General features: G+C 38.7%; 1 protein-coding gene across 3 annotated transcripts in view; it reads left to right on the top strand.

Moving 5' to 3' along the window:
* CCT8 (chaperonin containing TCP1 subunit 8) overlaps positions 1-10,814 on the top strand; it is an 11,327-nt gene extending 513 nt beyond the window's left edge. Inside the window, exons 2-16 of one of the 3 annotated variants that reach the window (XM_009282931.2) lie at positions 611-701; positions 1,311-1,390; positions 2,581-2,730; positions 3,008-3,188; positions 3,926-3,987; positions 4,684-4,821; positions 5,258-5,436; positions 6,415-6,481; positions 6,562-6,649; positions 6,760-6,875; positions 8,223-8,294; positions 8,503-8,667; positions 9,109-9,228; positions 9,791-9,889; positions 10,569-10,814. In XM_009282931.2, the coding sequence (XP_009281206.1) occupies positions 611-701; positions 1,311-1,390; positions 2,581-2,730; positions 3,008-3,188; positions 3,926-3,987; positions 4,684-4,821; positions 5,258-5,436; positions 6,415-6,481; positions 6,562-6,649; positions 6,760-6,875; positions 8,223-8,294; positions 8,503-8,667; positions 9,109-9,228; positions 9,791-9,883 (1,602 nt within the window). In that variant the 3' untranslated portion in view covers positions 9,884-9,889; positions 10,569-10,814. Of the gene's footprint in view, positions 1-610; positions 702-1,310; positions 1,391-2,580; positions 2,731-3,007; positions 3,189-3,925; positions 3,988-4,683; positions 4,822-5,257; positions 5,437-6,414; positions 6,482-6,561; positions 6,650-6,759; positions 6,876-8,222; positions 8,295-8,502; positions 8,668-9,108; positions 9,229-9,790; positions 9,916-10,568 lie in introns of all 3 variants that reach the window. The other 2 variants (XM_009282932.2, XM_009282933.2) reach the window with 2 other exon arrangements.
* Positions 10,815-12,218: the final 1,404 nt, after the last annotated feature.

The following is a 12,218-nucleotide window of genomic DNA, read 5'->3' as shown; positions in this document are numbered from 1 at the left end:
CCGGGCGCCGGTGCTCTCTCCCGAGCTGTGCGCCTGCCTCGTGCCTTCGCTGTGGAAACGATGTGAGGAGGGCGTTTCGCTTGGAGAGCTGCTGCAGGTGGTGGTCAGCAGAATGGCACCGGGGCCTGTCCACGTAGCTGTTCAGAAGCCTCCTGCTTGTTATGTGTATATGCTTTGACTCTTTTCTCTTACTGTGCCTGTAAGAAAAGCGCCGTTGCCAGTATTGTAGAGTAACGTGATACTTTCCACATACGCCCTTTCTGTAAATCCGTTTTCATCGTATTTAATGTTAATATAGTGTAGATTTTGGTAGCGGTCAAGGACTGTGCCTGATAAAGCAGAAGCTTTCTTTGAAAAAGCAGACAGAAAGCAAGCAGGGTTTGGTGGTTTTTTTTTTTTTTAATTGCAGTGTTTGAATGTAGAACTGAGTTAAATGATTTTTGGGTAAGGTTTAGTTTCCGTTTAAACTTTAAGTGAAACACCAAATCTTAAATTAATCAAAAACTTTCATGGACTCCGTAGATTATTGCTGCTTTGATGAGAAATGGCTGGTTCATCCCTTTCTTTTTTATTAGAAGCCTAATTCTGAGCAGAACGTTTTTCTTTTTAGCATTATTCAGGACTAGAAGAAGCTGTCTATAGGAACATCCAGGCATGCAAAGAGCTTGCTCAAACCACCCGTACAGCTTATGGACCAAATGGTAAATAAATCCTAAAATTGTTGTAGTGGTTTTGAGCGAAATGTTATGTTTGAAGCCTAAACTTACCTCGACAAAGAAGCAACTGTTGTTTCCTGAGGAAACACGTTGGACTTGCTCGAGAACTCTAAATGTAGTCTTTGTGGCTATACAGATGAGACTTTGTTTGGTTAGCTCTGAAGTTATGCACAATGTACCTGCCTTTGCCAGGTTTTTGTACCAGTTACTGTGTCCTCTTTGCTGTCTTACTGCTATATGAAAGACCTACAAAAATTAAAGGAAATACAATAACTTGGTAAATAGTTGTAATGAACGTGACCATACTGTGTCTGGTCAGATGTACCAAAACAGAAAGTGTTCTCCAGTATCGATTAATTAAATGATGTGCTAGTATTTCTGAAGAGAAAACTGCTTATTCAGAAGTTATTGATTTCTCCTTAATGTAACACACTCCCAAGTGTTACTTTGCAAAAATCTTTTCGGTTCTTAAATTACTAATAGGGCTAACGTTTTAATGTGTAAGATATACCTGAAAGTTATGAAACAGTATCTGTGTACAAAGTGATGCTTGCCTAATGAATGATTTTTAATTTTTTTTTTTTTCCCCGTTAGGAATGAACAAAATGGTTATCAATCATCTGGAGAAGCTTTTTGTTACAAACGATGCTGCTACTATCTTGAGAGAGCTGGAGGTAAGTTTTCTTGCTTCAGAAGATGTCAGTCGTGAACTAGTGTTTCTATTCATGGGCTGCTGTGGTTCTGAATGTTAATAAGGAAATACATGTCATCCTGCCAGATGATTTACATGTGTAATTTTGTAAATCATTTACATTTTTCGCTGGATGTGAGTGAAGTCAATGGGCTGTATCCACAGTGAAGGCTAGAACTCTTTTGTAAAGCAGCATTAAGTAGTTGCAGGAGGTGCTTAATAATCGCCTACTTCTTTTCCCCCCCAAACCAGTGTAGATTTAGAAGAGGGTATGTCTAGACAATACAGTGTTTGGAAAACTCTGAATGAAATAGCTGTTGTGTTAATCTCAAAATGTTGGTGGTTGCCATGTTCTCTCTGCTTAGAATACGTTAATTGGATTTAAGAAGCTGAGGATATAGCAGCAGCATCCTGTGAATACATAAAAAGTGTGGAAAGACTGACCTGTCCTAACTTTTTCTCTTACTATCAAATTCACGTTTGTATCACAGCACAAATAATGTTTTACTGAATTCGATACTTACTGATAGAAATAGTATAAGTATTAAGTATTTCCTTACTTAACACATTGTGTTAGTGTTTGGTGTAAGTAGAATAACTGTGGAAGTCTCAGTTATGTTTTAAAAAAGTAATCTGCAGATTACTTAATCTAATAAGTCTTGCATGTTACTTTCTGGGATAAAATGACAGCTGCTCTAATTATATTCAAGAATACAGCATTTTTGTTGCATTTCTTTGAAAGAAAGGGGAAGCAGTTGATCTTCAAGCAGAAAAAACACCAGAATTAAACTGTAATTTAGGCATCTACTTTGCGTATTACACAAATGAATTCAGCTTTAAGACCTAAACTTCAGGCTCCTTTCCTGTTGCAGAGCTTGATTGTGAAGCCACTGCATCCTGTAAAAATAGCACAGAACCAGCGTCAAGGATGCCTAATTCATGTTGTAGGGGAAGTGTTCAGTTCTCTGATTTTAGTGGTTTTTTTATATATGTTTGTACTTTTGCTTATTAGGGAAGTTAGCCAATTAAGATAATCTGTGCTGCTTTCTTTGCCTTTTCTGTGCATTCTTAGTATCTTTAGATACAATTTGAAATAAGAGAGCTTATACTGGATGCACAGAACTGTAGTCTAGGTGCGATGTTAGTAACTGAGATGTGTAACTTCTTGTAAAGGTCCAGCATCCTGCTGCAAAAATGCTTGTGATGGCTTCCCACATGCAAGAGCAAGAAGTTGGAGATGGAACAAACTTTGTCCTTGTTTTTGCTGGAGTTCTTCTGGAGTTAGCAGAAGACCTTCTGAGGATGGGGTTATCAGTCTCAGAGGCAAGTTACATTGTTATTACAATTCACATGGCTTGAATTCAGGTTGCCCTTGGTCAGTATTCTTGGGTCATAATATTGTGAATCGTCTGCTTCCTTCCGAACTAATTGTTTAGATAGAGATGTATGAAGAACAGTGTATGTTTTGTTGCTTGTGATTGCTTGCTTCCCTTGTAAGCTTTTGCATTTGTTTATGTTTTATGGCCCTTTGAAAAGGAGATATAAGCAGTATGAATGCATAGTGAAGTGGTGTAGTGAATATTTATTGTTTGCTGCACAGGTGATTGAAGGATACGAAAAGGCTTGCAAGAAAGCCCTAGAAATTCTTCCAGACTTGGTGTGCTCTTCTGCAAAGAACCTTCGAGATGTTGAAGAAGTGGCATCTTTGTTGCACACTTCAGTGATGAGCAAACAATATGGCAATGAACAATTTCTGGCAAAGCTTATTGCTCAGGCCTGTGGTAAGTGGACAAGAACAGATGTGTGCATGCATCTAAAAAACCGAGTAAGTTTGCTTATGATCATTAATAATGTCTTCATGTAAGATAAAAGGTATGGGTAGTTTATCAGGTTGAATTGGATGGAATGCTTTAGCCTCTGAAATGAGCATAACCTTCTTTCTTATGTTGAACTCGTCATTGGCGTTGTGGCTCAGAAAAGGCCTGTGTTTTCTACTAAACGTTTATAGAAATAGCTTTCTAGTCTTTTTAAAGCAGAAACCCATCTTTCTTCCTCTTTTATCGTTAGGAAGATGTATTACGCTTCAGATGAGTTGTTACTAGTCTCAGCCACAGAACAATGGAAGCAAGACTGTAGTTGTGTTGAGTTGTTGTGTTCTCCCTTTAGACTTCCAAGAAAAAACTTTCGTGTCTAGCTTAAGTGTTTTCTTGGAATATTCTGGGTCAGACTTCACTCTTGAATGTACATGTGTAAATGCATATTTGGACTTAATTTAACTGAGCAGCCTGAATAGATGTTGCTTTCTGATTGCTACATTGTAAAAACAAAATTTCTGTTTCTCTTGATGCAGGTTATTAGCAGATTATAATTGCCTTAAATTTAGGCAGGCATCTCAAACCATTGAATTTTAGTACTGCAGAAAAACTCCAGGCATTATTTATGGTGTCATTGTTCTACTTCATCCATTAAGCAACACAAATTCATTCTTTGTTTCTTTTTTCTCTCTCTCCCCCAACAGTGTCTATTCTTCCTGATTCTGGTCATTTCAATGTTGATAATATCAGAGTGTGCAAAATTGTGGTAAGTTGGAAGTAGCTAGTTTTACTGTATTATTAAGGTAAACAGTTTAATGGAAGTTAATTTTTAGATCTTTGAATTTTGAAAGTGCCTTTTCTATTCTGATCTCTGTTGTGTTGTAGCATGCATAATAAGTTGTGGAAATTGGTCTTTGCATTCCTTGTTTAGTGCCCAGTAGCGGCTTTCAGAAACAAAAATCATTAATGTTGAAAGTTTACACTAAATCAGATACATTAACTTAATTGTATATGGGGATGTTGATTGCATCTTTGTTGTAGAAGCAGTCGCAAGATTAGGCTAAGATGCAGGCTGGCGGAAATGTAGCGGTCTAATCTTGCGTTCTTTTTGTCAATGGGACATTAGGCCTCAGTATGGTATGTAGGATTGGAACAAGCTTACATCTGCTATGAATTTCCCCCTGTGTTGTTTCCCTGCTAATAAATACATAGCAAGTTGAGCACAGGAAATGAATGTCACAGGCCTTAAGCTGGACCACCAACTAGTCTTAAAATGGGAACTGTAAGACAATGTTTGATGTTGCTAAATCAGCTTAAGTCTTATTTCTTTGTGCTACAATGAAGACTTAGGTTGCTATATTCAAATGAATGGAAGGACTGCTTTTCATAAAGGGTGGTGCAGCTTTCTGACAATAAATGATCAATGATACGACTTTCCCCTGTTCCATTTCTTTCCTTTCAGGGTGCTGGTATCTCTGCTTCCTCAGTACTGCATGGCATGGTTTTTAAAAAAGAAACTGAAGGAGATGTTACTTCTGTCAAAGATGCAAAAATAGCTGTGTATTCCTGCCCTTTTGATGGTATGATAACTGAAACTAAGGTATGTAGAAGCTCAAAATAAGTTAGATATCTATTTATGCTCGTGTGCTCTTATTTTTAGATTTAATTATAAATACTCGTGACACTTGGTGATTGAGATATTTTTATTAATATTGAGTTCATTAGTTTAAAAAAGTTCATAGAAAACATCTGAACCTAGTTTTGCTTTACAGGGTTTTTGGGGTTGGGGAGTTGTTAGTTTTGTTGGGTTATCTGGGCCAAACTACGCGCTAGAATGTTTGAACGTCAAGGTTGTCTAGAAATGCTAGAATCGCCCTTTTTTTGACTTGTTTTACCCCGTTGCCTGGGAAGGGTGGCAGTATTATAAAATAGGATGACTTGAGGTTTATGCATGGGTTGGGAGACAGAATGGTTTGTCACAAACCTTTAGGCATGTAGTTAACACTGATTTGATAACAGTGTATGTGTTTTACTAGGGCACCGTGCTTATAAAGAATGCTGAAGAGCTGATGAATTTCAGTAAGGGAGAAGAAAATCTAATGGATTTGCAAGTCAAAGCTATTGCTGATAGTGGTGCAAATGTAGTAGTAACAGGTGGCAAAGTGGCAGACATGGCACTTCATTATGCCAACAAATACAATCTTATGTTAGTCAGGTAAGTACTAGAAGAGCATAAAAACATTTGATCTACCAGGTTTATGAAATGTACTTGCCTTATCTCTTGCCTCTAAAACGAATTAGAAACAAAATATTGCAGACTGTTTGGTTTTCTAGTGGGATCAAAATCTGAGCTGCAATTTGGCTGTTTCATAGCGTATGTTTCTTGATAGTATTTCACCTCTGTGTGACAGCTAATTGGGGAGTAACTTGTGTATATGGTACTGTTATTCTGGTTTAAGTGCCTTTATAGCACAACTGAAATCAAGAATATCAAAATTTCTGGATCTAGTAAAGAGGGATGTGGCCTCAAAGGCGTATAAGACACTACCATAATGGTTCCTCCTGGTCGCAGTCCTCATGTGATGCTTTAGTGATGCACGCATGAAAGCGTATCTCATCACTGCTAATGTATTGATGGATAGAAGAACTAATTCTTAATACTTTTCTGTCATTTTTGTGGGCCTTAAATCTTCTTATCTATCAATAAAGCATGTTTGTACATCCTCGAAATACATTCTGCACAACATAGTCAAATTACTAGCAGCAGCTCTCATGTCTCACACAAATAAGTGGTCCTTTGTTGAAAGCTGTAACTTCATTGGCGGTGTCCAAAAAGTTTGAACTTCTGGAAATGGAGCATGATACTGCAATCTCTTGCATAACAAAGAAGGATTATTATAGAGGTGGTGTAAAGATGGATTCAAGTCTTATGCATTAGAAGATGAAGTTTGATAATTTCCATTTATTTGAACTGTTTACTTGTTTTTAAATTCTTAGAAAATAGTCTTTGCGTAGCATCCCTGAAAATAGATAATTATAACTCGAAAAAATAGATGAGCGGATTTTGTAACTTGATGCAGTAAATTTTTGTAGATGTCATTAGTTTACAAAATGCTGACGAGAATATTTACTTGTATGTGTTAATGTTTGCTCTGGAAACTTGTTATTAGAAAGACTGTTTTTGTTTTTAAAGGTTGAACTCAAAGTGGGATCTGAGAAGACTGTGCAAAACAGTTGGTGCAACAGCTCTACCCAGACTGGTACAGACTTTTCAAATGAGTTGCAGAAGGGAGAGTACTGATGAGCGGGTTCACCTCATAACTCTTGTTTTTCTTTCCAGACTCCCCCTACTCTAGAAGAAATGGGTCACTGCGATAGTGTGTATTTATCGGAGGTTGGGGATACACAAGTTGTTGTGTTTAAGCATGGTATGTATGTTCTACAAAACTCCTAATACTGCCGTTCTACAAGTACGATGTTCGTATGCGTTTTACATCTAACAAACTTAATTCAGTAATGCACATGTCTGTCTGAACAGAAAAGGAGGATGGTGCCATTTCTAGTATACTCATTCGTGGATCTACAGACAATCTGATGGATGACATAGAGAGAGCAGTGGATGATGGTGTAAATACTTTCAAAGTACTCACAAGGGTAAGTAACTAGAAGACTTCAGTTACCAAAACTGAGCTATGGATCAGTTTGAGGCAAGACTCGTGCTTGCTTTGTGCTCATTTGCTACAAAAGCTGTAGCAGATACTTACATTATCCAAAACGCAGCACTATACCAGCTACTAGGAAGAAAATTAACTCTATCCCAGCCGAAACCAGGACAGGAGCCTTCTTGAGGTGTAGAGAAGGCTGTGTAGTATTGAGGTGTGGAGAAGATTGCTGCCAACATCCTTGTGAATATAGTGTACGTAAAAGGTGGTGCTCAGCATGTACTGCACTCAGTTTTCCAGTAATGAGCAAGTTCTTGAAGATGGATTAGTTTTACCACTTTCTAATGGCAGTCAGCTCTTTCTTAATTATTTCCCTAAATGTTTTGTAATGTTCCTTGGAAACCGGACACAGAAGAAAAACTAGATAGCTTTGTTTGTCACTGGGGATCAGGAGGAACTGGCTGGTTGCAAACTAAATTTCTAGTTCATTGGTGACAAGACATGCTTCCTCCACGTACTACAGATATGCTTTATAGGTGGAAGATCTCAGTTCTTCAGAGTTTTTTCTGAGCAGCTTTTGTGGACTTGAATATTCTTTCCTTTTTTTTTTTTAATACAAAAGGAAATGATTGTGTATATACTCATAAGGTGGCATGCAAAAAATGTTAAACTTTTGTTTGACGCTTCATGGTCTGTACATACTAAGACATGCATATTGATTTAGAGTACAAAAACCAGCCATAGACTGTGTGTTTATGATTGTCTCCAGGAGTGGTCCTGATTTATGATGATTACTTTTCTATTTAAAAGACTGGGAGTTCTTAAGTGAACGCTGGGTTTGCCAAAGGATATACAAAATGCTTAATTAAAAAAAAAAAAAACAAACCAAAACAAAAACCCCAACACCTTGTGATACGTGTTGACATATTAAACTTAGTGTACAGCAGATTGGTTTCCTGCATGATACTTCCCACCAAGTTAATGGAAAAGATGAGAAAATCTAGGGATTCTATTATTAATTAGCCAAGAGTTGAAATTACTTTTTTTTTTAAAAACAAACAAACAAGAAAACCACCAAAGAACCCCAGACACAAAACCCACTGCATTATTATTTTGCTTTTTACAGAAGAAGCTGTTTTTCTGCAAAGACATTTGGAATGAATGAGTAAATTCTGGTAAATTTCTCTTATAATGCATGTTTGTTCTGAAGCAGATTCTTAGTAAGTGTGCGTGGGATAAAATTCTATTGCGTTCTTGATAGACGATATAAATTCTAAAAAGTGAAAATTAATAGGATGGCTTAAGCAAAACATTGCATTTTGGGATGGTCTGTTCACAGGATAAACGTCTTGTTCCTGGAGGTGGTGCAACAGAGATTGAATTAGCCAAGCAGATCACATCTTACGGAGAGGTACAGCAAATGGGCTTTTTGACTTTTTATTTTCTTTAAATACACACGCACGTACTTAAATACATATGTGACTTACATTTTGATATAGAGTAATATGTGTGTGTATATATGTGTATTAATGCATATAAATCAATAAAAAATGTGGGGAAAAATGCCTCCCTGTCTTACGGTTTTTGACATGCTGATGTGGTTTTCAACTTCACTTTAGACTTGTCCTGGGCTTGACCAGTATGCCATCAAGAAGTTTGCTGAGGCATTTGAAGCCATTCCTCGAGCACTGGCAGAAAACTCTGGAGTAAAGGCTAATGAGGTCATCTCCAAACTTTATGCTGTGCATCAGGAAGGGAACAAAAATGTTGGATTTGATATTGAGGTAAATAGTCTCTCACATTACTTGGTGCTCTGCAGTACAGGGTTATATTTAAAAGTACTTCTATCAGTATGAAGTATTTATAGATCAATTTAAATCATTGAAGCTCTGTGTTGCACAGTCTAGAAGAGTAACTTCTTAGAATTGTAATACTGAAGTGTGGTTTTTTTTTTTGCATCGGCAAGCAGTTAAATTCAATGTAGTATAGTGGCCTTATGTAGGAGGTGAAGTGAGATACTGAACTAATGTGACGGAGAATAAGTTGTTAGTAATTACTTATTTTGTCTTCCTGCTAATGGATTAGGAATGAAGGTTTTCTGAAGAGAGAAGATGAGATTAGAAGAGCGATAACTTGTTCTGAACCTGTAACCTTGAAAACCCAGTAACTTGCTCGGTAGAAGCCTGAGAAGGTTTTGAATAATGTTTTTTCCCCCTGTCTGATAGGCCGAAACTGCTGCTGTGAAGGATATGTTGGAAGCTGGCGTATTAGACACATACCTTGGAAAATCCTGGGGTATCAAGCTAGCTACGAATGCAGCAGTAACTGTCCTAAGGGTGGATCAGGTAAGCTTGCAAGTAATTTCGCGGCTGAACTGAAACCTTTAAGTCAGCGTGCAGAACACTAATGCAAAATATGTGAATCTCCTGGGAATGCAAGGCATAAAAATATGATACTTGGAAACGTGGTTTGTTTATTTCTGAAAGCTGGGAAGTAGTTTGTTCAAGAGTTCATAATTTGGACTGTTGCAATGTTGCTGCTTCCATAGGAGCACTATTAATGTTTCTTTTTTTTTTTTTTTTAAGATTTGACAGTTGTTAAGTTCAGATAACTTTCTGGATATGAGTATCAAGATTTAACACAAGAAACCTTCTCTCATATATTGTTTTTACATAATATTGTAATTAAATATTATGTGTAAACAATATATTGTTTTTACAATATATGAGCTCAATATTGTAAATATTATGTAAATAATATATCGTTTTTACAATATATGAGATTTTATCTCCGAGTAAATCCAACTTCTAGGAAAAATGGAGGTTATAATCTTATATATAAAGTTAAGATTTTTATCGTTTTTGTGGAACTTTAGCAAAAATGTATTTGCATGTAAAATTTCTGTAGATTATTATGGCAAAAACAGCAGGCGGTCCAAAAGCCCCTAAGCAACAAGGACATTGGGATAAGGATGACTGGAAAGATGAGCCTGAAAAATAGTGTGCAGTAAGCTCTCTTTCTCTAGCAGAGAGGTACCTGTGTGTGAGCACGTGCATGAGTATATTGACAAGTACATGGCAGATGATACCTTTCTTGGGGACACGTAACACTGCTGTCTCATGTGTGCCGATTGCTACATTTTGTATTTCTGCCTTTGCAAATGAATTTTACTCCTAAATCCAACTTTTCATTGGAGGGATGACAAGTACGGTTTTAGTTTTACCTTACTTGTCACTATAGCAAGTGCAGAAAATGAGCCTTTAATGTGGTAGGACTAGTGGATTTTATGCTTTTAAAGCGTGATGTTTAGCCTCAGTAAGTCAGAACAATAGCTCTGATTAATTCTTCAGCTTTCTGTAGTGTGCATCCTATAAACCAGTCACTCGTTAGCCTATTTAAGCACTCACTCTCTGCAGACTAACTGAAGTCTTAATTTGCATGCAAAAATGAGGTAAAAGCCCTTTTTTTTTTATATTGGGGCTCAGCTGCCATTTTGAAGAGAAAAATAACTAATTTGTGAATATCTCAATTAGATGACTAATAATATTCACTGGCTTAGGTTCAGAGTAGAGAGACGCCATGAATTTAGTGAATGCTGATGGTCGGCATCATATGGCTCTAAGTAAGAGTGGGGTAAAAGTCTGATTCTAACCTTATCTTTTTCTACTTCCCTGTTATCTTCAAGATCATTATGGCAAAACCAGCTGGTGGCCCTAAACCTCCATCAGGAAAGAAAGACTGGGATGAAGACCAAAATGATTGAATGATTTAACTCCACTTCTTAAGTGACAAGATTATGTGAGTTTTTTAATATTCCAGTTGGAGCCTGTCACGATGTTTTGCTCTGTTCCCGTTAAGTTATGAACAGTGTGTCCAATGGAGTGCAGAACTTCAGCCACTTCAATAAATGTACTCACTGTTAAAATGTTAACTGTCATTTTATTTGGACTTGGCATGCCGTGGTTGTTCCCAATATGTGAATATGCAGGCATGTGGTGGGGGTGACACTGTGTGGGTGTGGTGGGCTGACCTTGGCTGGCTGCCAGATGCCCCTTCCTCACCAGGGCAGAGGTGGAAAGTAAGTAGAAGCAGCTCATGGGCTGAGATAAGGAGGGGGAGATCACTTACCGATTCCTGTCTTCGGCAAAACAGATTCAACATGCGGAAAATCAATTTATTGCCAACTAAAAATAGAGTTGGAGGGTGAGAAACAAGAACAAAAACTAAAACACCTTCCTGTTCACCTCTCCTCCTTCCCGGGCTCAGCTGTACTCCTTTGCTCGTGACTCTTCTACCTCTTCCTCCCCAGGGATGCAGGGGATGGGGAATGGAGATTGCGGTCAGTCCGTAACAGCTCCTCTCTGCTGCTCCTTCCTATGCACACTTTTCCCATCCTCCCCTCCCACAGGGTACGGTCCTTAGTGAGTTGCTTCAGCATGGGGATCCTCGGTGTAGGTTGCATTCTATCAGGAACAACTGCTCCTGTGTGGTCCTCCATGGGCTGCAGTTTCTGGCAGGAAAACCTACCCCAGTCTGGGCTCCTCTCCGCAGGCTGCAGCTTCTTCCAAGGCACACATCCACCTGCTCTGGCCTGGGGGCCTCCACAGCTGCAGTCCGTGAACCACAGGGGTACAGCCTGCTCCAGCGTGGTCTCCCCAGGGGCTGCAGGGGATCCCTGCTCGGGTGCCTGGAGTTCACACTCTTCCCCTTGCTCCTGGGCAGCGTTTTGCCCTTTCTTATACAGGCTTTCCTCAAGGTGCTACTGTCTTGGCTGGGAGGCTCAGCTGTGCCCTGTGGTGGGTCCGTTGGAGCTGGCTGTGTCCAGCATTGGGCATGCCTGGCCTCTCTTCACAGCTGCAGCCCACTCCACCATTTTGATGCCTGCACCCAGTACAGCGGATGAGGGAGACTGACCATGAGCCTGCTGCAGGGGGCTCATAACTTCAGAAAAGCATCATCTATAGTTGTTGCAAGCTGTTTGTGCTCCTTACCCAATGTATGAGCGTAAAAAGTCAAATGAGTATTGAAATAATTATTAAGTATGGCAACAGGTCTGTGGTCCGTATTGAAATAATTATTAAGTATGGCAACATACTTATGCCTACGCTCATTTTTGTTACGTGCATCTGTTTCATCCTCACCCTTGAAGAGTCTCCACACTCAAAATGGCAGCCTGACAGCAGTGAACTGCATCTTGTTCTAATGGCCTTAAAAATAAATGCTGAGCAGCGATAGCTAGCATGATTGCAGAGTGCTGGAATCTTTCAACTGTTAAGATTCTTCTTGGAAAGTAAACAGCTTGCGTGTCTCAGAGCAGCTTGAAAGGAGAACTGCA

This window comes from Aptenodytes forsteri, unplaced genomic scaffold (genome assembly GCF_000699145.1).
Source record: "Aptenodytes forsteri isolate BGI_AS27 unplaced genomic scaffold, ASM69914v1 Scaffold2, whole genome shotgun sequence".
Classification (NCBI taxonomy): domain Eukaryota; kingdom Metazoa; phylum Chordata; class Aves; order Sphenisciformes; family Spheniscidae; genus Aptenodytes; species Aptenodytes forsteri.
This window is presented reverse-complemented; position numbering and strand designations above follow the sequence as displayed.